The following is a 26,409-nucleotide window of genomic DNA, read 5'->3' as shown; positions in this document are numbered from 1 at the left end:
AATTCACAGAGATGACAGAGAAATTACACTGATGCGGAATCGAGAAGATAAGTTTTGATCTTTTTCTTGAGCATATTTTGATTTAATAGTTTCAAATGATCAGGAACACCATTGTACAGCTTACATATATTATAACTGAAACTTCTTTTAAAAATAGATGTTCTGTGACGGGGGCACGACAAAATATTTCTTCGACGTATGTTGATGTTATGTACGTCTGTTCTGTATACCAATCTATTAACACATTGACGGACAACGACGTCTATAGACGTTCAGGTCACTGTGCATGATGTGACGGCACAGTTTTTAGACGTTTATAGACGTCTTCCTATAATATAAACTCGTCTAACATCGACATGACGTTCCTGGACGTTGGAAAAGCGTGATATTATGAAAAAGCGTCACATCGTTCACACATTTTGAATTTTGTGAACCCGAAAGATGACGATTTTGATCGAATCATTCGCTTCGCCATACCGAGTATTCAGCCGCGACACAGCCACTCAGCGTGTTCAGTATTTGTTCAAATGTGAGAGTGTTACGCTCGAAAATTACGTAGTTTCCATGTTAAACTTCCATTATAACTTTCTTACCAAATCTAATGAAGAGAAATTTTACTTTTTCTGTTGAAGAAATGAGAACGCCTTTGGACGTCCATGTCATAAAAAAATGAAGAAAAATGTTCATGTTATGACAATGACGTCTAAAGCCGTCTGTTGTTTTTTTTCCATATTCACATCCTCTAAATGACTACTAATATTTTGATGTATATAACTCCAATTTTGAAACATATCAAATCAGTATACATGCGCGTCACATCACAAGCAACTGCCAAATAGGTACTGTCCGTCAATGTGTTAAAGAGATATGGTGGGCTTCTCTTTAGAATGATATTGTGAAATGCACATAAAGAAAAAAATTCAAAGGAAGTCCTCATCGGAAGCCAACCCAATTCTCCCAACTTATGAGACACATGATCATACTTCCTAATTCGATAAATGAACCTAATACAGGAATTCTGTACACGTTGGATTCGGTCCAAAGTTTCTTTGTCTAGACAAAAACTATAGACAGGTGAACAATAAGTGAACTGCGACAGGACCAAAGATTCGCACAGAACCCTCTTAGTATGCACTGGAAGGCACGACCTATGTGGGTACAGCAATCTTAACGCATCATACGCCTTCCGAACCACACTGACCACGTGCTCACGAAACCTGAGAGAATCGTCTATCATCAAACCCAAGTCTCTTGCGTTATCAACGAATTGAATGCTCTCATTATTCATTGTCGGTTTGTATCTGTCCTTAATAATTTGTTTGTTCTTGTTCGAACCAAATACGAGAGCAGATGATTTTTTCGCATTCAGTTTCAACGCATGTTTCGCGGCAATGTCGGCCAGTCGATTCAGATCCTCATTCATTTTCAATGCTGCATCATCCAGGTCATCTATGGTGAAATCATAATAGAGTTGAAAGTCATCGGCGTACATAAGGACCCTAAAATATTGAATAAACTTGATGAACTGGCTGGTGTAAACCAAAAAAAGGAGAGGGCCGAGGATTGAACCTTGAGGAACACCATCCAGAATATTCCTAGCCTGGCTGGTTTTACCACCCAGCTTCACACTCTGTGAACGACCCGCCAGGTATGACTCGAAAAGGCGCAGAGCATTCCCGCGGACTCCACACGATTCCAAAATAGCTAAAAGAATGTCATGTTTAACCGTGTCAAAGGCTCTGCTAAAGTCTAGCAGAAAGAAAGCCACACACTTAGAGTCATCGAGCGAGCGCAGGATATCATCCGTCAACCCCAGCAGTACGCCAGTGGAGCTGTATCCCGAACGAAAACCCGATTGAACTCCAGGCAAAATCGAATTTTTTTCAAGATATTCGGCAAGTTGGTCAGCCATTATTTTCTCAAACAACTTGGATAATCCTGACAAAATGCTGATGGGTCTAAGATCAGAGAGTTGCTGAGGACTACGATTTTTGGGAATAGGGGTAACCTGAGCATGCTTCCAGGATGTAGGGAACTTAGAATCAAGCAAAATTGTATTGAAGATGTTCACAATAAAAGGAAGGATAAGAGGACAACATATCTTGATAAACGATATCGAAAGATTATCGACACCAGGAGAACTATTTTTCAGATTCTGCAAGAATTTCAGAACCGTTTCCTCATCCACAAGACGAAAATTGAACTCCTCCAAACAAATCGAATTATCTTTATAATAATCCAATACCGAACTATCTGAATTAAGGGATGGATTTTTCAGAAAATAATCATTAATTTCATCAGGGTCATCGAAGTTAAGAAAAGACCGTGATTTGTTCGCTATTCCAAGAGATTTGAGTTCCTTCCATTGTTCCCTACTCGAAGCATTCACGGTGATATGATGAAAGTATAACCGCTTCTCCTCTTTTACAGCCTGATTCACTACATTACGCAGGTGCTTGTATTCCTCCCACCTATCCTCAGTTTTATGTTTTTTATATCTAGCCTTGGCTTTGTCTCTTTCCCTCATCAAACCTCTTATTCTATCAGTCATCCATGGTGCACGCCTCTTCGATGTTCTAATAACTCTCGCAGGAAAATGTTTATTAAATAATTCCATCAATGTATCCGAAAAAAACTTCACCTTCTCATCAATGTCATACATGTGAAATAGCCTCGAAAAATCAGCGGCAGAAATGTCATCGAACAGCAACTGCTCATCGAACCCTCTGCAGTCCCTGATGGTGAAAATCCGCGGTTCAATCTTTGTTTTCTGTATTCTCACCTTACAAGCTACACATTGTGTCGAGAAAAGGGAGATGGACACGAGAAGGCCGACGTCACAATGCCATTTTCATTGCTCAAAATAATATCAATAAGCGATTCCGAAGTAGGGCTCCCGAATAAGTTGCTGCATATCGATAGAAGAAAGCATGGAATCGAAATATTTCACTGAAGGTAAATCCACATCCAAAAAATTAACATTAACATCCCCAACACAGATAACATCCTCACAATAAGTTAAAGCATGAGTTAAACTAGTTTCTAGCGCATCAATAAAAAGTTTGTAAGGTAAGTGAGGGGGTTTATAAACAACAGCAACTACAAAAGAAATTCCCTTACAACTAACTTTTACGAATAACTGTTCTAAATTAAAATCGTTTGGAATATCAAGTCGTTCAAATCGATATCTATTATGAATATATAACGAAACCCCCCCGCCTCTTGCACCAGTATTCCTATCTGCCCTTACAAAATTGAAATCTGTAATCATCAAACTTCCCGAATCAACTGAATCCTTTAACCATGTCTCTGACAGTGCGAGTATATCAAATTTATTCCGCTCAATAAAGACCTTTAATTCGTAAAATTTAGGAACCAAAGATTGTATATTCAAATGACCCAACAACATCTCTTAATAAATTCGCCAATGCGCCAGAAGTGCAAAAAAAAAATGACACAGCTAGTGAGCCGCAATAAACGAAAATTAAACTTACTAACTACACACCAGAAATCAGTTTTTTAACACCCATCTCCGATCTGACGAAGACAGCTCCATTAGACGTCCAAACGTTATTGAACCCATACGTCTCCGATGACTCTCTGACTAGTTTCCATCTGTCGTGAGTAAGGTCCTCCTTCATAACTATATTCGATCCTTTGAGAAGTTTCTTTTTCTTGAATATATTATTCCTAAATTCCGTATTTCTGAAAACAACGATGATATGACGGGAATTTTTCTTATCAGTGGCACCTGTTCTGAACACAGATGTGATTTCATCGACGACCGATACGTTGAACTTATCTTGAAAGAGTTTCTTGACCTGGGTCAACACATTTTCTTCACGGGATTCCTTGATGCCGATGAGACGGATGTTTTTATTTTTTGTTCTCTGCTCGAGATAATCCACTTTCCTTTCGAGTTTCTTAAGTGTGTCTTCGGTGAAATTATTTTCATTTTTATCAGCATTTGATTTAGGAACTTGAATTTCACTTTCCAGGGTGGCTATTTTAGCCTCATAAAAATCGAATTTTTCAGCAAATTTCCTGCTGATGGTGTTGATGATGGCATTAGATATTTCTTTGATAACATTTTCAGATTTTAGGGCTTCAATCAAAGATTTTTCGAACTCAGATTTTAGTCTTGTTGACATATTGCTACTTTTCAGTGAAGTTGAGAGAGTGAACAAATAAATATTGGTGTTATTGGAGATGACGAAATATCACTAGCCGTATCTGAAGGAGCACAACTACACGCGTGTGTTCTCGGCAACGTATCGCATGATGCGATATCAACGAGATATGTTATTATCACATGCTATTTAGAACTACTAGGTCGTAAGTGCGAAAAATATCGAAACAACATTTATGCCCGTTTTCACCAACGATCCCTAAATTTTAAGGACTACCTAAGCCCATTTAAGTGACTCTTAGCTAGAGTTTCGTTTTCACCAACGTTAAGGGAACTCTTAAATGCTAGGGGACACCCTAAATTATAAATGTCCGAAAGTCGATCCCCTACCGAATCCCTAATAAAGTGACTGCGGATTTTGACATACCTCATAATTTTTTGAGAAAGGGATAAGTGTTACTAGTGAATTTGTGGAAAATATCGCTACTTCCAAATCCCAATCATCAAATTTTGAGGGGTTGGTTTGGGATTTGTGTATTTATTTGGTGACACGGTTGTTTGGGAAGTTAGATTGAACTAAAAATCGCTTCACATTGATAACTTCTGAACACCAATTTCTAGCAAATGATCAATAATATTTGAGAGCTTTCAAGAGTAGCAATATCTCGAAAACCATAAAGCAGAGCTTGTTTTTAGGAATGAATATATGACTAGAAGCATTTGAAATTGTGTGAAGAATTTTGAACATATTTCTACAATGGAAGTTTAAGAAAAAATTCAGTCATGTTGGGATTTGGTGATTCTTTATATCTCGAGGAGGATGTCCGATGACACGATATGGAATGATTTGTATGATTTTCAACGCATAGGGAATATTCCATTTGGATTAATGTTTCTGCCTTTATGGGTATTAATAAAAAAAACTAGTTTGGAACTATTTTATTTAAATAAATATTTCTGCCAAGTTTCATAACTATGAGCTCCTAGCCATCCCGTAGCCAAGTATCCCTTAACAAAGAGTAACTTCGTACGGTGAAAACGAATTTGTATCAAGAGTTCAATTAGGTATTCCCTAAAGATAGGGGCTTGTTTAGGAATTGTTTTCTCTCGTGCGGGAGTTTCGAAACGTTTCCATAATCCCGTCGTTCATAACGCTCATAACGAAATAATTGCAGAGACAACAACGAGACGGTCAACTCCTTCACTAATGGTGGTATTCTGCTTTCATCTGTGAGCCAATCTGTAACTTTTCATAAGCTTACAGGAAAATTGCAATTCTGGACGGTTTTTAGTGGTCTGTAGCTTACAGGAATCCGTAACTATTTACGATAAGTAGTTCAAAAGTGACACTGTCAATGAGATAGTGACAGAAACATTTCCAGAATTGCATTATTTACGAATCTGTCAATCTGATATTAGTGTTCTGTGATCTGAAACTTACAGATCGATCGTACGCTACAGATTTGTAACCATAGACATAGAGACATGTCTCTATGTCTATGTTTGTAACTTACGAATGAAAAGCAGAATACAACCATAAATTTGTCCGATTCAGGCTGTGTCAATCATCTTTTCCAATCACTGAAAATCACATAAAGCTATCTTTGTCTACATGAGCGGCCCTAAAAGTAGAGGCGCTGCATACGGTTTCGCTGGAGGTGCCAAATGTATAAATATGTACTGCCATTGCGAGACAATTAACAAAATCAATCTTCCTTTTTCAATGGCGGACACTATTCTATGTTCATCAGTCCACGTGCAAATAATTGTGGCAACACGGAATACAGCTACACATGCGTTAACTGAGTGACAGTGGTTTGAAATTAAACACAGAACATAAACATCAAGAGAATGGTAACTCCCGTGCTAATCTTCTTGACCGTGTTTTTTGTCTGCGATACTAGCGCTGAAACAGCGTATTGTGGAACTACGTTCTTTTTGCCCGTGCGGCTTCCGCTTCCTCTCGTCCGGACCTTACTAGCAGCAGGCGGGAGATTCAAATCGACGAGGACGCATTGAAAGAGCGCCGAATCAGAGAAATAATGAAAAATTCGAGAAGAATTTAAGAAAGAAGAAAATAAAGGATGAAAATAAACTTTTATGATTTCTTGTATTTCTTTTTCTGATGGTACTCGGAAAAAGTAATGAAATTATGAACAGGAAGGTTTTTCTTCTTTTATTCTCCCTATTCAACTTAAAATTTTCTAGAATTTTTCATTATTTCTCTAATTCGGCTATCCTTCAATGCGTGCCCGTCAATTTGAAACAGCACCTCGAGTTATTTTGCACGGGTGAAAAAATGGCTAATGCTAGTATTGCAAGTCAAAACAAGTTTTGTTTCTTATGTTTTCTCTTATCTCACGTTGTCCAACAAAGTATTATAATTATTATTTGGAGAAGTTATATTGGGATTATTGTCTGGGTTTCTGAATAGAAATATTGATTCCGAAAAAACGATTTTTCTTTGCGAAAGTTTTCTGCTAAGTTCAATTGACGATTTAGAAATACAATTTCATAATTTTCATAATTCCAAATTAATGCTTCTTTTCATCTGAAGAACTTGTTCCATGAGCTGAAACATATTTATGTCTCTTGAGATTTCAGTTTGAGGAATACCTATATCATTACATGGAATTGAAATATTTTAAATAGAAACTTTAAAACTTCCACTTAAACGCTTTACTTATCGAGATGTTTAGCTTCTACCTCCTTCACAAAGTTAGTATATGCTACCTCAACATTATAACCCAGGTTTACTTCAAGAAAGAATCTGTGAAATAATAGGAATTTGTGTCTAGGTACAATGGATCACCAATATCATCGCTCCACAATTCATCCCTTTTAATGAAGTATTTCCAAAGAATGTTTATCTTTCTTTACGAAACTAAATCGGTCAATTCACTTCCGATTTACTAGAAAAACTCTGTAAGGCCGTATAATTTCGAAAAGAGTACTGACAAACGTCAAAGTTTGTTTACATTTCGAATTTTATGGTTAAGGATTTGCCGGTTGCGTGGTTGCCAATTGGGTATTTCTGTGTTGCCAAGGAAAGCGACACTAGCGCTCTAACAGCGTACGCTTGCAACTCTTGGTCCAAAATTATCTGAATGAGTTGCCACCGCCTGAAATTAAATTTTTGTGGGATTTTGTTCATGAGAAATTATATATTTTTTAAATGGTATTCGTGGAGCTGCAGAAGATGAAGTATCAAAAATGTAAAAATGTATTTATACCAGTGACAGCTGTGAATACAAATTTATGCCAGAAATAACAACAGAGGAGACGGTATCCAAAATTGAAGGAGATATGAATAGGAGTAGTGCAGAAACTTTTTCAGTAGCTTATGTTATGGTTTCATTCGGAAAGGCATCTATAAGAAAATACATGGGCGCCCGCAGAAACCCGCAGAAATTTTTCTCAGGGGGGGCAAAATATCATCTACGATTAGTTTTACTGAAAGAAAAATTTCTCTAACGGTGTCTATCAGAATCTCAGGGGGGGCCGTGGCCCCCCCCTGCGGGCGCCCATGAGAAAATAACGTGTACGGATTGTTCTGCTCTATTATCATCAGATGAATTGGAGGCACACAACATGTTCATCTGGAACAAGGAATGGTCCGATGATAAGAGGAGTTTGTATTATCCAATATCCAAGTATTGTATTCACAATATCCATTGGACAAGGTAAAACTTCTTTGGAGAATTTTATGGTGGAAAACCCTAATATTTCTGACCTTCCATATCATGCCTCTAAATTTGTTCATGATGACACGGTTAACATGTGAACAACATTAGCAGAATTCCAGAATTGCATCTCGAAGGAAATTTAGCGAGCAGATTTTCAGGTTACTTTCTTCTGATCGTAGTAAAGGAACGGTATTGACGTAACAGATTGAAAAGATGCGATTCTGGAACGAACCCATTGTGAACAGATAGAAACTATAACAGTGCAGAGTATTGTAAATATTAGAATAGTCTGGTGGGTTTAAAGGGAAAGCAAGTAATTTGAAAACTAAAAAAAAAACAGAGAAAATCAAATACAAAAAATTAAAGAAAATTAAGAATATGTGAAAATCATTTGACCTATTTTGTTGTTTTATACGTTACTCGTTTTATATTTCACTTGTTTTATATCTCCCCTTTTTAATACCTTAATTGTTCTCCTATTTGTCTGTTGTTATCAGTTTCAGTTAAATTCAAATAAATCGTAAAACCTCCATTCGAAAAGTTGTATTTCCCTTTTTGTCCAAAAATTTTCACGCAGCCATATTGATAGCGAAATTGTTTTTCAATGTAAAGTATAATAATCAACATAGCAAAAATTTCAGCATCGATTTTATGGTTGCGCGAAATCACTCCCACACTTCAAAACAAGAAAACACAAAAAATAATTCGAAATTCCCGCGCTAAACGCTACACAACAGTGCCTTTGGCGCCATCTACAAACATGGTCGATGCTGTGAGACAAGGATGCAAAACATCGGACGAAATATAGTGGGGAGTTGGGCGTCTCGTTGTTGTCTCTGATAGTAGGTAATTTCTAATTATCTGGAATCGAGAATGAAGGATAGTACTATAATCTCATCTGAAATTTTGAATTCATAATGTTTCGTTTCCTTGAGCAGTATGACATTCATAAATCACTTGTGAAATGAAGCATTGTTCACTGATTGTCTATAAAAATCCATTATCACAACCATAGAAAGCATGCTATATCTAGCATCAATAGCGGGTCGTGATCGTTCGAACCGAGAAGGCTAAAATTTTGTTCAGCAATGGATTCAAGTATAAACAGTCAATCAATTATATTTTCTCAATATAAAAAAAGATATTTATTCTGAAATTTTTTTTTTAATAGTTTCCAGAATGAATAGCTGAGACCGGTGTGAACTTAGCAGCCACTTTCCAGCAGCCACTTCAGATCTAGCGGCCGTTTGACCAGTGGCGTCGGGTACTTTTTTTTTCGCGTACTGTGCTTACTGAAATCGGTATTAGGTCTCGGAAATGAATGAATTCTTTCAAACCCAGAGTGTTCAATCATTAGAAGATGATAAATACTATTTGAAAGATTTTTTATTCCAAGAATGTTGAAGTGTCAGTTACAGCCATAAAATGGATATTCGAAATATAATCGAAAATAGGTCTAAAAAATGAATAAAGGGTTTTAAATTCGGTGTATGTATTTATAAACCCTCAGGGAACGATATTCCAAGAGCTTTTCTATTTGCAGGACTTGGAAGGGTGAATTTCACCCCTAATTCTAATAATGAAAGAAAAATCGAAAATAGGTCTCAAAAATGAATAAAGGTTTGATATTCGGTGTATGTATTTATAAACCCTCAAGGAACGATATTCCAAGAGATTTTTCATTTGCAGGACTTGGAAGGGTGAATTTCACCCCTATTTCTAATAATAAAAAAAAATCGAAAATAAGTCTCCAAAATGAATAAAGGGTTTGAAATTCGGTGTATGTATTTACGAACCCTCAAGGAACGACATTCCGAGAGATTTTTCATTTGCAGGACTTGAAAGGGTGAATTTCACCCCCTTCTCTGGGAGTCCACAGAATAAATCGAAAATAGGTCTAGAAAATGAATAAAGGGTTCGAAATTCGGTGTATGTATTTATGAATCCTCAAGGAACGATATTCCAAGAGCTTTTTCATTTGCAGGACTAGGAAGGGTGAATTTCACCCCCTCTCCTCAGAGTCCACAGAATAAATCGAAAATAGGTCTTAAAAATGAATAAAGGGTTTGAAATTCGGTGTATGTATTTATAGACCCTCAAGGAACTATATTCCAAGGGCTTTTTCATTTGCAGGACTTGGAAGGGTGAATTTCACCCCCTCTCCTCAGAGTTCACAGAATAAATCGAAAATAGGTCTTAAAAATGAATATAGGTTTGAAATTCGGTGTATGTATTTATAAACCCTTTATTCATTTTTAAGACCTATTTTCGATTTATTCTGTGGACTCTGAGGAGAGGGGGTGAAATTCACCCTTCCAAGTCCTGATAATGAAAAAGCTCTTGGAATATCGTTCCTTGAGGGTTTATAAATACATATACCGAATTTCGAACCCTTTATTCATTTTTGAGACCTATTTTCGATGTTTTTTTATTATTAGAAATAGGGCTGAAATTCACCCTTCCAAGTCCCGCAAATGAAAAAGCTCTTGGAACATCGTTCCTTGAGGGTTCTTTAAAACATACACCGAATTTCAAACCCTTTATTCATTTTTAAGACCTATTTTTGATTTATTCTGTGAACTCTGAGGAGAGGGGGTGAAATTCACCCTTCCAAGTCCTGCAAATGAAAAAGCTCATGGAATATCGTTCTTCGAGGATTTATAAATACATACACCGAATTTCGAACCCTTTATTCATTTTCTAGACCTATTTTCGATTTATTCTGTGGACACCCAGAGGAGGGGGTGAAATTCACCCTTCCAAGTCCTGCAAATGAAAAAGCTCTTGGAATATCGTTCCTTGAGGGTTCGTTAATACATACACCGAATTTCAAACCCTTTATTCATTTTTAAGACCTATTTTTGATTTATTCTGTGAACTCTGAGGAGAGGGGGTGAAATTAACCCTTCCAAGTCAAACCCTTTAAACATTAAAAATGTTTAAAGGGTTTGAAATTCGGTGTATGTATTTATAAACCCTCAAGGAACGATATTTCAAGAGATTTTTCATTTGCAGGACTTGGAAGGGTGAATTTCACCCCCTCTCCTCAGAGTCCACAGAATAAATCGAAAATAGGTCTTAAAAATGAATAAAGGGTTTATAAATACATACACCGAATTTCAAACCTATATTCATTTTTAAGACCTATTTTCGATTTATTCTGTGGACTCTGAGGAGAGGGTGTGAAATTCACCTTTCCAAGTCCTGCAAATGAAGAAGCTCTTGGAATATGGTTCTTCGAGGGTTTATAAATACATACACCGAATTTCAAACCCTTTATTCATTTTTAAGACCTATTTTTGATTTATTCTGTGAACTCTGAGGAGAGGGGGTGAAATTCACCCTTCCAAGTCCTGCAAATGAAAAAGCTCTTGGAATATGGTTCCTTGAGGGTTTATAAATACATACACCGAATTTCAAACCCTTTAATCATTTTTAAGACCTATTTTTGATTTATTCTGTGAACTCTGAGGAGAGGGGGTGAAATTCACCCTTCCAAGTCCTGCAAATGAAAAAGCTCTTGGAATATCGTTCTTCAAGGATTTATAAATACATACACCGAATTTCGAACCCTTTATTCATTTTCCAGACCTATTTTCGATTTATTCTGTGGACTCCCAGAGGAGGGGGTGAAATTCACCCTTCCAAGTCCTGCAAATGAAAAAGCTCTTGGAATAACGTTCCTTGAGGGTTCGTTAATACATACACCGAATTTAAAACCCTTTATTCATTTTTTAGACCTATTTTCGATTATATTTCGAATATCCATTTTATGGCTGGAACTGACACTTCAACATTCTTGGAATAAAAAATCTTTCAAATAGTATTTATCATCTTCTAATGAATGAACACTCTGGGTTTGAAAGAATTCATTCATTTCCGAGACCTAATACCGATTTCAGTAAGCACAGTACGCGAAAAAAAAAGTACCCGACGCCACTGGTCAAACGGCCGCTAGATCAGAAGTGGCTGCTGGAAAGTGGCTGCTAAGTTCACACCGGTATAGCTGAGAGTTATTTTTTGCCAGGAAATTCTAACTAACTGAAATTATTTATCATCACTTTACATCTACTTTGTATTTGCACAAGTTATGACAAAGAATTTTACATTTTCAAGATCTAATGGCGCATATTTTTCAAATTCATAGTGGTTTTCCTCTCTTTTTTTGCATAACGAACGCTCACACATTGGCCAAATGAAATGCTTATCACATTGTATGTGATGAAATTTGCGTATTTTTTTCCATATAACGACAATAGATATTGATTGGTACGGTTTTCGACATTTCTATTGGAGTATTGTACGAAGAATATTTTAGTACGAGAAAACTGATATATTTTATTTATTTGATACCGTGGTCCCCAAAAATCTTACTCGAGGTTGAAAAAATGTTATGTTCTGCAGGGGTGTATTTTTTTTTTTGTATTTTGTTCCGAGTGGTCACTCTTCCATGAGGTGTTCAGGGATTATCCATTCATTCTGGAATACCTTGTATAATAACCATTGAATGCTCAGTAAAAATGTGTCGCTGTCGCCAAGAATAATGAGCATCAATAGGAATCGCTTCCTACTAGCTATCAGGTTGTTTCTATAATACTTTCTACCGTTTTCTCGAATTATCGAAAGCCATCAGAGGGTTTTTCTGCAAGATTCCAGCCTAGTAAGATAGCATTATTTTTTGTTTAGGCTACATTTATTCTACGATCTATTGAATTTTTCAGAGTGCACATGCATGAATGGATGGAATATTCATTAAATATACTTACACTGTCCGTGTTATTTAAATATGTTTCTTTTATAATCATTTTATTTTCAGACATTAGTGGTGCAAGTGAAATGCTTTCAAGAGATCATCAATATAGGGTATGCAGTATACAGAATACATGGTCTTCCATGGTTCCGTTCATTGTCCTGGTATTTTCTACTCACCTCTAATTACTTCTTCTATGGAGAAAATCTAGTCGATTATTTCGGAGTGGCTATTAATAGAACGGTAAGTTCTGGGAGAATTAAGGGTAATGCAATTATTTCATTATCAGCTTAAAGCCTTTCTAGACTAACGTATCTGAATTCCTGGTATTGATTAATTCACACATGATTATATGTATCTAATATATAAAATTCTCGTGTCATAGTTTTCGTTACCATACTCCTCCGAAACGGCTTGACCGATTTTGATGAAATTTTTTGTGCTTATCCGGTATCTATGAGAATCGGCCAACATCTATTTTTCATCCCCCTAAATGTTAGGGGTAGTCCACCCCTAAATTTTTTTTTTATTTTTTAGACAAAATTTTTAATTTCTATTTTTTTATGATACAACTCGGAAATTATTTATATGGCAAAACAACGTTTGCCGGGTCAGCTAGTTTTCCTATATATGTTAAAATTAGGCTAGTAGGCTATGGAATTTTGAAGGTTTCTTAACGCATTATTAGCTTCTACTGTACCATTTGCCAGATGAGCTGACAATTCAGCATTCTGGATTGCTGTTGTATTAGAATTATTGGGAAATTATAAAGATGATTTTTATTAACGTGCAAAAAGCATCCTACTTCAGAAATAAGGAAAATATAGAAGGAGAGAGGAAATATTCTATTGATAAATGTTTCGGCGACTTCCCAATGTGCCATATATAGTGCAGATTATTAATCTTTCCAAAATGCTCTTTCGCGTTGTCTCAGCTTTTGCCGTGAGGTAACCTACAGATGCGCAACTCTTTTGCCCTAATTCGTTAACTTAAAAGCGACATCTATTAATTGGCTTTCTCCCACTTTCGCTTGCATGTTTTTGGCAGTGCTACCAGAGTCCTTCCGAACTGTCAACGCATTTGGTTTAAATTTGGAATATTTTGTTTGTACCCTAAACTTTAATGAAATATTAGAAGCCTCAAAATCGGAAGATAACACCTCCATTTAAAAAAATTCTTCTTTTTTCTGTTTTGCTCCCTATAAAACTTCGTTAGTAACGATTTGTGAGACAAAATTTTTTTCTACTCAATCACTAATGGAAAAAATTGTATCCTGAAATAGTAAATAGTGTGAGTACGATCAATATGTTGGAAAATTCTCGATTTCGCTTTCGTTTTCGATAGTACTCTGTTACTAGATGTTCGACACACAAAATTTTTCATTAGTTACCTAATCTGTAATGGACAAAATAGTAGGAACCTCTAAAGTGCAAAATTAGCACATACACATTTTGTAAAATCCTGAATTATTTTATTTCTTTCGTAAAACACTCCATCTGTAACTACACATTTGTGACACAAATTTTCTGTTTTGTTTAATTTTTTTTCATTAAAATTTTCGTCTGGGACCGGAGCATCTTTGTATTTTTATCGATACATATTCCGCATCCAATTCATATTGACTAAAGCAGTTCGAAATTCAGTATTTACCGTGAGAATTATATTCGATTGATATTTGATTTACGGCCGGTTTCATAATCAAACCTAAAGCCGCTTTAACTTTAAAGCTTCCTTTAACCCTACTAAAAATGACAGTAAAGGAAGCTTTAAGCTTAAAGTGACGTTTAATTCGATTATGAAACTGGACGTTAATCCGTAATTTCACCGAGCAGTCGAAGATTTGTCAGGTAGGAGGAAAAATTAAATTTACATCTTTATACCCCGGCGCCGGTCTGGTAAGTTTGGGCCAATAACCGTAAGGACTTTGTTGCCATACACATTCATTTAGAAATTCTGAAAGTTTTGAAATATTGAATGTGTGATATAAGCTTTGAATTCAATGATGATACCCAAAAGTTACACATACCCAACATTACTTTAAAATTTGTGTCACAAATATTAACACATGAAGTAATATGGAAAGCTAGATTTATGGGTACTATTTTGTTTATTGCATATACGGTCACAAAAGAAAAAATTTGTTTTACAAAGACGCGCAGCGATATGCGGTGTTTTGTACCACTATCTTTGAGGTATAAACGGATGGTGTTACAAATAGTTACTAACTAATGCAAATAAAAATATCTTAATTTTCGAAGAAGTGGGTGCTAACTTCGAATTTTGGCAGATAGATACTAACGAAGTGCTATTGGAAGCAAAAAAAAAATTGAGAATTTTCGAGAATGCGCGGGTGCTAACTATGCATTTCGAGGGTGTCATTTGCCCATTATTGGTTAGGTTACAAACAATAGTTATTTGTGCAACCAGTTGGGAAAAGCAGTATTTTTCGTATTTCTAAAGAACGCCAAATACGAAAAATAGTGTTTTCCAACGTTTTTCACACAATATTTTTTTCTAATTTTAAATGGGATGTTGCTATGGATTCAAATTGAAAGTACCAAAAAAATAAATGCTTTTTTCCGATATTCATGTAAAATTGTCTAGTGACGGAAATTATTCAATTTTTCACCCGGTTACTATGAAAGCAAGTATCGTTTCATCATCAGTTGCGAAATATTTTACTTTGCGTAACGGGTTGCATCAATGAGTTTTAAAAAGCGTCACTTAATATGTCAACATTAGAATTTTTTTATGTGGTTATTAATAATTACTAACGATGGATTTTCCAGCACTATTTTATTTTTCGCGAAAAATCGAACGTGGGTGACCGTGAAGTTAGCACCCAGCGGAATGCGGTGTTTTTCTACCATTATCTTTGAGGATTTTCATGTTTTCCGTAGACAACATAAGTAATATTCAAAATCTTTTGTCAAATTCGGAATTTTAAATGAACTTCAATTTAACTTAATCAGACTCTCCTCATTGTTTTTTTATAATTCAATGTTAATGACATATTAATTCTTAAAATTTGAAATTTAGTATCTACTCTTTCGTGAAATCAGTAGGTTTTTTTTTGTTTCAGGACTTACTGCGATGGTTGGTAACATACCACCGTTTCATATCCTTCTGTCTTTATTGTGGAGGATTCGTCTGGTTTGTTCTGAGTCTAGTCAAAAAATATTACATGAAGCAATTCTCTTTGTTTGCTTGGACTCATGTAGCTCTCCTTATTGTAGTAACGCAGTCCTATTTAATCATTAAAAATATTTTTGAGGGCCTCATTTGGTTCATTGTCCCTGTATCCATGATTATTTGCAACGATATAATGGCGTACGTTTTTGGATTTTTCTTCGGAAAAACTCCCCTCATTAAGTTATCTCCCAAAAAGACTTGGGAAGGATTCATCGGAGGTGGATTTTCCACTGTGGTTTTTGGATGTTTGGTAAGTAAAATACTCAGAATTTTTCATCGTGATATTGACTAACTTTTGTTGATGCAGATTTCCTACTTTATGTGTCAGTTTCCTTACTTCGTGTGTCCAATTGAATATAGTGAAAGTTTGGGACGAATGACAATGGAATGTGAACCTAGTGCACTTTTTCAACCTGCAGAATATAATCTTCCGGGCTTTTTTTCTGGGCTCAGTTTGGTGAGTATAAATTTTTGTATGATTGTTCGAGTCATGTTAAATGTTTCTTTATAGGACATACAACTGTTAGTGAAATCTTTTTATAACATTTAAAAGATTTGCGCTTACTGTTCAGTTTTTCAGATAATCCATACTAATATTATAGTATAAAAAGCAGTGTGTTTATCAACGACATATTTTACTCCAAGGTTCATTATTTCCGAAATCTTCTAAATATTTTTAGTGCCACTTTCGCAGTTAGCAAAATAAAAAAAATAGATTTGTGGGTCACGAATCTGCCAAATACCCCTCAATCGCCTGTTGGAAATCTCTTTGTTATGCTACAAATGAGGTTTAAATGCGAAGTGGTAAAAATGATATACCATAACACTGATTTCGGGAAGAACATTTTTCGTTTTTTCATTATTCAACATTGTATCCTCAAAAATGCTTTCAAATCTATAAATCTCTAACTATTGGGGAAATTGCAAACTAGAAGAGCTGGAACAAAGCAGCGAGGCTACGTTTTTGACTCATAAGCAAAAATTGAGATCTTGAAGATTTCGAAAGGTTCACATAATTTTTCGAAATCTGAAACTTTAACCTGTTACAGGCACTTTTTACTTAGATTCCACTGGCATTCAGAGAAAGTTTTCTACATATAAATTCGTATTCTTTTTTAAAGCAAAATCGAAGATTTGAAATTTTTTTTATATATCTACTGTTTTCTTCTAGAGATAGCTAAAAAATTGATTAATTAATCATATGAGGATATTTCTTCAACTCCGCTTTGATTTCATAGAAAGAAATATATGTATGAAAATAGGAGAGAATAGAGCTTAGGTATTCCAACAATAATTATCAAATTGTAGAATTGGTTCAGCTCATTATTATTTTATTATTGATGGGAAAACTTTGAAGTGTTATATCGCACTGTTTGCCGAAATTTCGTGAATTATTTGCTAACCAATAACATTTGAGTAATCTGTCCGAAGTTTATTGCGAATGGTAGCTAATAGTCCATTCAAGAATAATTGACATCCCAGTAGGCCTTAAAAGTCCAGACGCAGCTTAATATCTGGTCAGAAAAGATCTTCAAAATAATTTCTGTAGTTTCAGTCACAGAACTGGAATACATGAATATAACCCAAAAAGTATGCACGATTAATTTAAGAACATGAGCAGCTGTACAAAATTCAAATTATCGTCGGTCAGTGCATATATTCAACATGAGTCTGTAGATCACTGTGTATCCACAATACCAACCTGAATTTCGCAACACTAAATCCTACTTATCGGCTATTACAAACTTCTCGATTGTCCATAGCCACCCGAGATCATTCTCGAATGGATTATACGTGCCAACTTTCGCTAATTGATAAAGAATGCAGCTTCAAACCAACGAGCGTTGCTACCACAATTATAGATGCCTACCAAACTGAAGACGCATTTGGATCGAATCTGAACACCTCAATAGGCTTGTTCGTAGAGTGGTTTGAAACGGTTGTGAACTGTACAGAGCAAGCGCAATTCCATTTTAGGGTAGTGAAAATCCATTTGCGCTTGCTCTGTACAGTTCACAACCGTTTCAAACCACTCTACGAACAAGCCTATTATTGAAATTTCGCCCATGTATCATCACAAATTCATGCCACAATTCACCTTATTTATGAAATAAATTACTAATAATGTGCCTTTGGACCGACCGTCAATACCTATCATAATAATTATGCTGAATGAAAACCTATATTCCTTGACAGCAATCTCAACTACAGATAAGTTTTAAAGAAAAATTGTTTGAAATCCGAATTTAAACCTGAATAATTTTGCAACTGTTCCTTGTACATTAATGAAACTTCCTACAGGGGTGGACATACATCATTGTATCATATTTTGAAAAACTCAGGGTGGTCCCAAAGTCACTAACAAAGTTACATTCAGTTACTTATACAGTTTCATGGAACAGCGTGTATAACAAAACTTAACGTGGCGGGCGGTGTTTGTATATCTGTGATATCTTGTTATTCAGAACCCAAGGCATCATGATGAAATTCTGAAAATTATAGGAATTATCATCAACCTTTAAAGATTCATTTTTCCGTAGCTGCAATTTTGGAACGCCCTATAGAACAAATCGTGAAAATCTGATATTACTTTAGGTTGATAAAAATATAATATGTAGAAATGGGGAAAATTCACTGGACCCGCTTTTCCTAAGTAAGTGTGCGGGGTCCTTTGGTGGTTATTATTATTGAAGGAATTTTCGTGAAAAAATCTATTCTGAGAATCTTCGAATAAATCAGAAAATTTTTAGTGGGATGTTGTCAGACGAAAAACAGGAGCAAACCTAGAGACCATCCTTGGAACAGTATTTGGGAATTCCAAACGAGCGATACGACCCCTGGTGTCAATTTTTGTAAATAAAAAGTTATTGCACTTTTGTTTGTTTACATAGAGGAACGGAGATTATTTTGGTGTTTCAATAAGAGTTTTTATAAAAAATATATCTTAATCTATTGCAAATATCCTAATCTATCTCGTGACAATGGGGAAAGCTTAGTGAAGTTGACATAATTTGTATCCTTTGAGCAAATCTTCGATGACGACTTTCTTATGAAGCTGTCAGTTTTTGCTATTTTCCACGATGAAATGAACTTTTAGTCGATGTTTAAGGTCATATGTACCTCGTCCTTATAACACGGTAAAGTTTTTCTACATTTCAAATTGGTTTCGAAGAATAGAAAATGAATGAACTAACCTGGATATATAACCTCAAAATGAAAGGATTTACACGAAAAACAAATCTGTTTCCCCGAGAGAGTACTTTTTCCACCTAGTATGTTGATATACATAAGAATTTCGTTAACATTCACACAAAATTCATTTAGAAAATCATTTCTGATTTCCAGTTCAACTTATTGGACAAGTTTTCTTAGCATCTTCATCAAGTATTGAAAATGACGACGGTGTTCCACAGGGGACAACGTTGGGTAATTAACTGTTTATTGTGTACATAAACATTGTAAACTGAGAATGTTCGCCGAAGATACAATGATATATATAATTGGAGATGGTATTGATATGTTGGTCGCAACTTCGAAAAATCGCATTATATGCTGTTCGGGAATGAACGTAGAATAAAACAAATTAATAAGAGCAACATAATGGTTTCAATAAATGGTAGGAATTTGAGTGAAGTGGAGTCCATTAAATACTTGGGTGTTAGATTGGATGGTAGCTTGACGTTGAAAGAACACTCAGAATTTATAACAGCAAAGATGGCATAGAAGATACACTTTATCAGTGGAATCAGTAATAAGATAGACTTTAAAACGAAAGTGCTACTGTCCAAGTCAATGGTATTGCCCCATTTGGATTTTTGTACGTCCTACTTTAGATTATTCAATCTAAAGTCTAACAGTATTGAAAAAATTCAAAAAGTAATGAACAGGGGCATGAGAATAGTTTTGAGCTGTAATAGAAGAACGCCAATTAGAGTCATGTTAAATGCACTGAATTTGATGACTGTGAGACACTGGATTTCATATATAGGGTTGAACATAAAATGCTGCGAGATTATCTTCGTGAGCATATCAGATACACATCCGAGATTCATACACACCATACAAGAAAAAGGAACAACTTTTATGTGGAAACATTCCGTACGAGCACTACATCGGGATCTACTGTGATTGGAGGATTAAAATTTTTTAATGGTTCACCTAGCGGGATGAAGAGATGTACCAATTATACAGCATTCAAGAGATTGTTGATTTCTCACGTTAAGGGGCATTTTTGAGTTTTTCTTTCATTTACTTTACAGGTTGTAAATAGTTGCGCAATTAATAAAAATTATTATTATTATTTGAAGAAAATCTCCAAATCCCCTTTCATGACAATGACTGCATTAACTTTTTACTTCGAACTGTCATCACCATGTCGCTGCAATCTACATTTGGATTCTCAATATTCAAATTCGACAACAGAGGACGAATCGCAGTGACCCAACAGCAGCCTCTGGGGAAATCTAGCACACTGGTTTTCATGTCTTTTGGCCAATGATGACATTTGCATATCTTCCATATCTGAGGAAAGATTAGCCCCACGTTCAGAGTATAGGTATACCGGTAATCCTCTTGTGAGGATTGGATATCAAAAAGCACTCTTCCAAATTCAACGTTAGTCCATTCCTGGAACACCAATTCCAACTGGAGTATGGCAGCCTTAAATCATTTTACTGTATGCACTCTCAAGAACAGCTTCAAATCATCAGCATAAGCAAATGCACATTAAGGAATTCAACAGATCGAAAGCAAGCTTGTTTTAAAGTTTCTCATAATCAACAGAATCAAGTGATCTTGAAAAATCGGTATCAATCACATTAACCTGACCATCATCTTCCGAGAAGAGACTCGGGAATAAAAAGTGAATATATATAGTTATATTGAAATTGACAGTTTTAGACAATGAAGGCGCCTATTGCACTTGTTATTTTCTGTGCTACACTAAGAAGCTATAGCAAAGGAGGTGCAATTTATTGGAAAGGTGATGAGGCAATTGGAGACTATTGACAAGCTGAATTGACAGCACTAGTATCGTTAGCAGTGGCGTAACATAAACAATGGTAAAGTTAGAGAGAAGATGAGTAAAATACCTTGCAACTTTTGTGCGAAAACGTTGCTCTTCTAATTAATAAGTTACAAGAAGTGCTTCAGATATTTTATCAAGTTAGAAGAGTTAGTGGAGAAGAATGAAATTTTTAAATTTATTGCATGCCACAAACTAATTTCATGTAAGCTAGGCCGATGCGCGCTCAGTGTCTTTGCGCGAGCTGGTGTGACGTAGATGGAGGCTACACCCGTGTATTTCCGATCTCCTAACGCTATACTTAAGGCCAATGTGAACAACCCGTTTATGTCTGACGTGTCCCACGGTGCCTGACACGTGGGAACACAGTATAATCGTTCGGTGCGATTGTGATGGATCCCGTTTTGTCAATGTAACTGGGGGACATCAGGTACAAACCCGAATGTCGAAAACCCCTCAAAAGCTCTTCAGTATCTCTGAAGGTTCTTTCTTCGAATTATTTGGTGTTATTTTTTATTTCAGATTGGAATTCCGACAACTATTACAGCTTATCCATTTGTACTTCATTCCTTGTCACTTTCACTCTTTAGTAGTGTTATTGGACCCTTTGGAGGATTTTTCGCATCAGGATTCAAGAGAGCATTCAAAATCAAGGTAAATGATTTATTTTTCTCAAATTTCCATGTAAGTATACCCCATATCGACATAAATTATATTTTTTTAAATATTATTCAACAGGTAATAAGATAATGATTATAATTAAATGAGTATTATAATATAATATAAAACTCTACAACATACTCCCAATAAATTATATATCTTATCAATCAGATACAGGAATGAACTAATCCTTCAATATTTTTCATCATCGTGTCCGGCCATCCATCTTTCTATTTCTTCAACAGTTCTTGGTACTTTTGTCAAATTAATAGCTCCATCCTTGGTGATTAAAACATCATCTTCAATTCTTACACCTCCAAAATTTCTGAATTTACTCACAGCTTCAGCTACAAAATATTTAGATAAATTTGAATCTTTCAGTGCTTGATCTAGTAAATGATCGATGAAATAGCATCCAGGTTCTATGGTTAAAACCATGCGCTCTTCTAAAATTCTAGCTGTTCTTAATTTATCAACACCAGGTACATGTTTTGGTCTTGGTGGATTATTAGGTAGGTAACCACCAACATCATGGACATCTAAACCCATAAGATGTCCAAGACCGTGAGGTTGAAAGATTGCACCAACCCCTGCTTTCAACATTTCTTGAACATCTCCAACAAGAATTCCTCCTTTCTTTAAATCCTCTAAAAGAGTGGTAATAGCAAGAACATGAAGATCTGCCCAAGAAACACCAGGTTTGGCAGAAGACAAAACAGCTAAATTGGCTCTTAATACAGCATTATATATCATTTTTTGGTCTTCACTGAATTTACCATTCACTGGATACGAACAGGTTATATCAGATGCATATCCAAAATAATTAGCTCCCATATCAAACAAACACATATCTCCTTCTTTAATCTTTCTATCATTTGGAGCTCCTGCATGACCATAGTGAAGAATAGATGCATTTGGGCCAGTACCACAGATGCAAGTATATGAAACATGTCTGCATCCCCCAATTTGATAACAGTAATGTAAAAATTCAGATTCACATTGATACTCGCTTTTTCCAGCCTCTACACAGCGCATAACTTTTCGATGGGCGGCAGAGGAAACCTCTATCACATACTTCAAAACTTCTATTTCCAAATCAGTTTTAAATACTCTTAAATCCGCGATTTCATTAAACAGCAATGTATTATTCACATTGAAAGTTTCAATTCCTTTGAAATTTGCTTCTTTGGAACACAAGCCACTATCAGTATTCATACCTTTTAAAGTAAGAATCATATTAGGTTTCAATTCACTCATTACTTTTTTAATGTCTTCAACATAATGTACATTTTCAATTGCATATTTTTGACCCCATTCTTGTCGTTCTAAAATTCTTCCCATCCATATTCCATAATCTGCTGGAAATTTTGGAATAAAAATATGAGCATTACCGGAGTCCACTTCTATAGCCCCGTAACATCCGGGATCAGTTATTCCAAATGCCCACATAAAATAAGATTCTTGTCGAAATAAGTATGTGGTGTCTGTATCATGAACAGGGACATCGTTTCCACCTTGTAAAAGAACAATACTACCTTCTCCAATATTTTTCGATTTCAGTCTTTCCACAAGCCTTCTTCTATTTGTTTCGAAGAGTTTGAGGGGTACACCGTGAGTTCCAGGACCCATACATAACACTGAATTCTTTACCACTTCTGAGCTCATTTTATGGGTATTTGAAAATTCTGTCTCATAAATAAATTATCGTGATCTGGTAGGTAACACAGATACTCATGAAAAAAGCCACTTGGATTTTATCTACAAACTTATCTTCAATCTCATAGTAGAAAAGAATTTATCAGTGCTTAACTAAATACATGTATTATCAATATTATGAATATTATGATTCACTCGTTACTCGTTCACTCCTGTCAAATTACCCATTTTTACTCGGGTTAGTTGGACCATAGAATCATGTGTTTAGCTTATATGGATGTCGAACAGGGGCGTAACTCAGAGGTGATATTAGGATAAGGTATTTTTGATGAATATGATTAGTTTCTGTTTTAATTTGTAAAGGTTTCGAAATTCCATTTATGATAAATGTTTCATTAGTAAAAAGGTAATTGGATCTTTTATATTGGTCCGAAATTTTTTCTGATTTGAAATTTTATTCAAGGACTTTGGAGACGTTATTCCAGGACATGGAGGAATAATGGATCGATTTGATTGCCAATTCCTTATGGCCACATTTGTTAATGTTTATATTAGCAGTTTCATACAAACTGATAGTCCGCAAAAGCTTCTTGCTCAGGTCTTATATCTCAAACCAGAACAACAACTTCAACTATTCAATATGTTGAAAGAGTCGTTGGAAAACCGTAGCATCTTAGAACCAATTACTGTAATCAATTAGATCATTTAATATAATAATTTATTGTGGTACAAACATAACACATGATTATATATTTTTGAACCATTCATATTCGTTGATCTCTTTTTATATTTTATCCTGGATTACATGATATATTGTTAATTGAATTCCTCTCTGTATGTAGGCTACAGAAATTGTTTCAAAATTTCGTTTTATGTTTGAATGATTCACACAATTGTTTTACTTTTATTACTAACGTAAGATTGAAAAACATCATTCCGTTAATCTTATTTTACCAAAAGCATTCCTCAAATAATTAAGTGATAAAGATGAAATTTTATAAATATTTTAATGAATGGTTTGAAAATTCATTCATGTATATTGAATCTACACAGTGAGTGTTATTCTTTATAAAAAATCTGTCACCTATAATAACTTTTGATGACGTTTTAATAGTTGTGGTGCACATTTTATCAACTAATGCAAATTATATAAATATGAAGTGTTGTGCAATAGAATCATGTTGTGTTTATATTCGTTTCATACGATTTTTGTTTGATACTAAATATTAAGTTTGATTATTTATTTTATTGTTTTGTATATAAGAAATTAAAGTTTTATGGTGACATGGACTTGCATATTTTAGTAAATTAATTTATAATGAGTTATCCTACTTATATGGAACTAATATATTACTATTTCACTTTTCCACAAATTGATATTTTATTTGACAGAAAACTCAACACAAACAAATGGTTTGTTTTGAAATTATTTGGCAAACAATGACAACTATGACAAAAGACAGCAGATTCATATATTAAATGTTTTTGAGTGATATATCACATACATTTTTCACTCACTTCAGTCACTTCAAAATGACACTATCAATCATTAAAATTAACAAGAAAATTGCTGCTATATTCTTTTCATACATTGTTGATACAATATAAAAATATGAAGCTCTTTGTTTTACTTTTTTGCTGTCCTTTTGGTGCTTAGTACCAAATATGGGATTTCGTGGAATAATATCACATGAACATAGTTACCATATAAATGTTACTAATGAATAATATTACGAATTAGAACTCCACAGACTGAATTTCAACCTGTTTTCCAAGCTAATTAAATTAAAATATTGTTATTTACCAAAGAAAATTACATAGTTACATATATACAAAAAAATGCTTGGAAATTAAAGCATTATTTCCTGTATAACTATTGATTATCCTCAGAGTATTTCTGAAATTATATAAGAATATCCTTTATTATTTTTTTTACAGCTTAGTTCTGTAATCATATTGTCTAATATCAAATGAGCAACTCATTATATTAGTGATAAGCAAATATGGTGATAATCATCGCAAATTCGCAAATATTAAGTGTTGCTTTCTCTTACCTCTATTGGTTTTGTGGAAAAGAAAGTATAGAGGAACCCAGTATATTAAATAGGTTAAACATTGAGCATTTAATGAATTATTCGAGAATGTCTTTTAGGCATGGTATTGATCATAATTTATCAGGTATTATGATATATCTTTATAGTATTTATGTTGTAATATTGTTTATTGAATCAAATGCTACTACTGTTGTTAAAAACACTATTTATAAAATGTTTTGTATTCAAGATGTTAATATATGATTTGATGTAAATGTTTCAATTAATTTGAAATCCTCATAACACTAGACCTCAAGTTGTAATGTTGTTTTACACTTTCTTCTCTAAAACTTAACAGTCAGAGGCGTACTTATGTAGATATTGAAAAGCCCTGATTCAAAAAAAAAAAAAAAAACTGGGGTCCTGAATAAATTGATAAATTAGGTAGAGTTGGTCAAAATAAAGCGTTTCACCAAAAATCATCTATACAAAACTCTCAAAATAACCAAGTTGAAAAAAAAAAATAAAAAATGATTAGTGAAATAGATCCTAATACGACCCTAGATAATTTGTTAACTGAATTATCGCAAAGAAATGGGAAAAAACTTATCTCGTGGTGACTGACTCGCCCATATGGTTTCGTTTAGGATATTTCGAATTTCACGTGCTCATGAAAATGGAAACTTTTAGAATTGCCGAATTTTTCTCATTATTTATAGTTATTGAAACGATTATATGAAATGGCTCATTTCGATACCAAATGACAGAAAAGATACAATAAGTGTAAAAAATATAATATTAGTTCGAAATCTCACCAATAAAATTCGTCTTAATTTTTTTAAAATGGACTTCACAAACTTCTTCTTGTTCGAACCCTCTAACGATCTTCGTAAAAATGGGGTGAAATAGGGTAACAATAAAAGCAATTTGTCAACACAAGCGATAAAAATATTGGCCTCCATTTGGAGCCCTGACGATGGCAAATTGGCTAGTTCAATTCAGATCGTAATACTTGTTGATATTCATATCAGCGGGTGGTATGCATCTGAATCAATCCTTATTATTGTTTTCATTGACCCCGGTTTAGGCGTGATCATTCTTGATGATAAGCAATAGACTGTAATTTTTATCAAAATGACCAGAAGACACTCATTCATTCATTCTATCTTTTAATATGTGCCTGGCTGATGGTCACCATCTACTGTCGCAAACCCCTTGATAATCACTATACACTTTTAAAATCTAGTATACTCAAATGTCGATAAGACAAAATGTATACA

At 34.7% G+C, this 26,409-nt stretch overlaps 2 protein-coding genes across 2 annotated transcripts in view; one reads left to right on the top strand and one right to left on the bottom strand.

Moving 5' to 3' along the window:
- The window catches only part of LOC123310664 (phosphatidate cytidylyltransferase, photoreceptor-specific), a 48,085-nt gene extending 22,681 nt beyond the window's left edge, over window positions 1–25,404 (top strand). Inside the window, exons 3-7 of the mRNA XM_044894228.1 lie at window positions 12,632–12,808; window positions 15,648–16,007; window positions 16,065–16,214; window positions 21,303–21,434; window positions 23,560–25,404. Of these exons, the coding sequence (XP_044750163.1) occupies window positions 12,632–12,808; window positions 15,648–16,007; window positions 16,065–16,214; window positions 21,303–21,434; window positions 23,560–23,796 (1,056 nt within the window). The 3' untranslated portion in view covers window positions 23,797–25,404. The remainder of the gene's footprint in view (window positions 1–12,631; window positions 12,809–15,647; window positions 16,008–16,064; window positions 16,215–21,302; window positions 21,435–23,559) is intronic.
- LOC123310663 (xaa-Pro dipeptidase) lies at window positions 21,430–23,304 on the bottom strand. The gene has a single exon (XM_044894227.1). It carries the CDS (start codon window positions 23,103–23,105, stop codon window positions 21,633–21,635), a length of 1,473 nt encoding a protein of 490 aa, XP_044750162.1. The 5' UTR covers window positions 23,106–23,304; the 3' UTR covers window positions 21,430–21,632.
- Window positions 25,405–26,409: the final 1,005 nt, after the last annotated feature.

The sequence above is a fragment of the Coccinella septempunctata genome, chromosome 4 (genome assembly GCF_907165205.1).
Source record: "Coccinella septempunctata chromosome 4, icCocSept1.1, whole genome shotgun sequence".
NCBI lineage: Eukaryota > Metazoa > Arthropoda > Insecta > Coleoptera > Coccinellidae > Coccinella > Coccinella septempunctata.
Note: the sequence above shows the minus strand (reverse complement) of the source record. Positions and strands in the feature narration are given on the sequence as shown.

Bases quoted from the DNA above. Each gene is read 5' to 3' on its own strand.
- LOC123310663 (XM_044894227.1), bottom strand. From the start codon at position 23,105: ATGAGCTCAGAAGTGGTAAAGAATTCAGTGTTATGTATGGGTCCTGGA.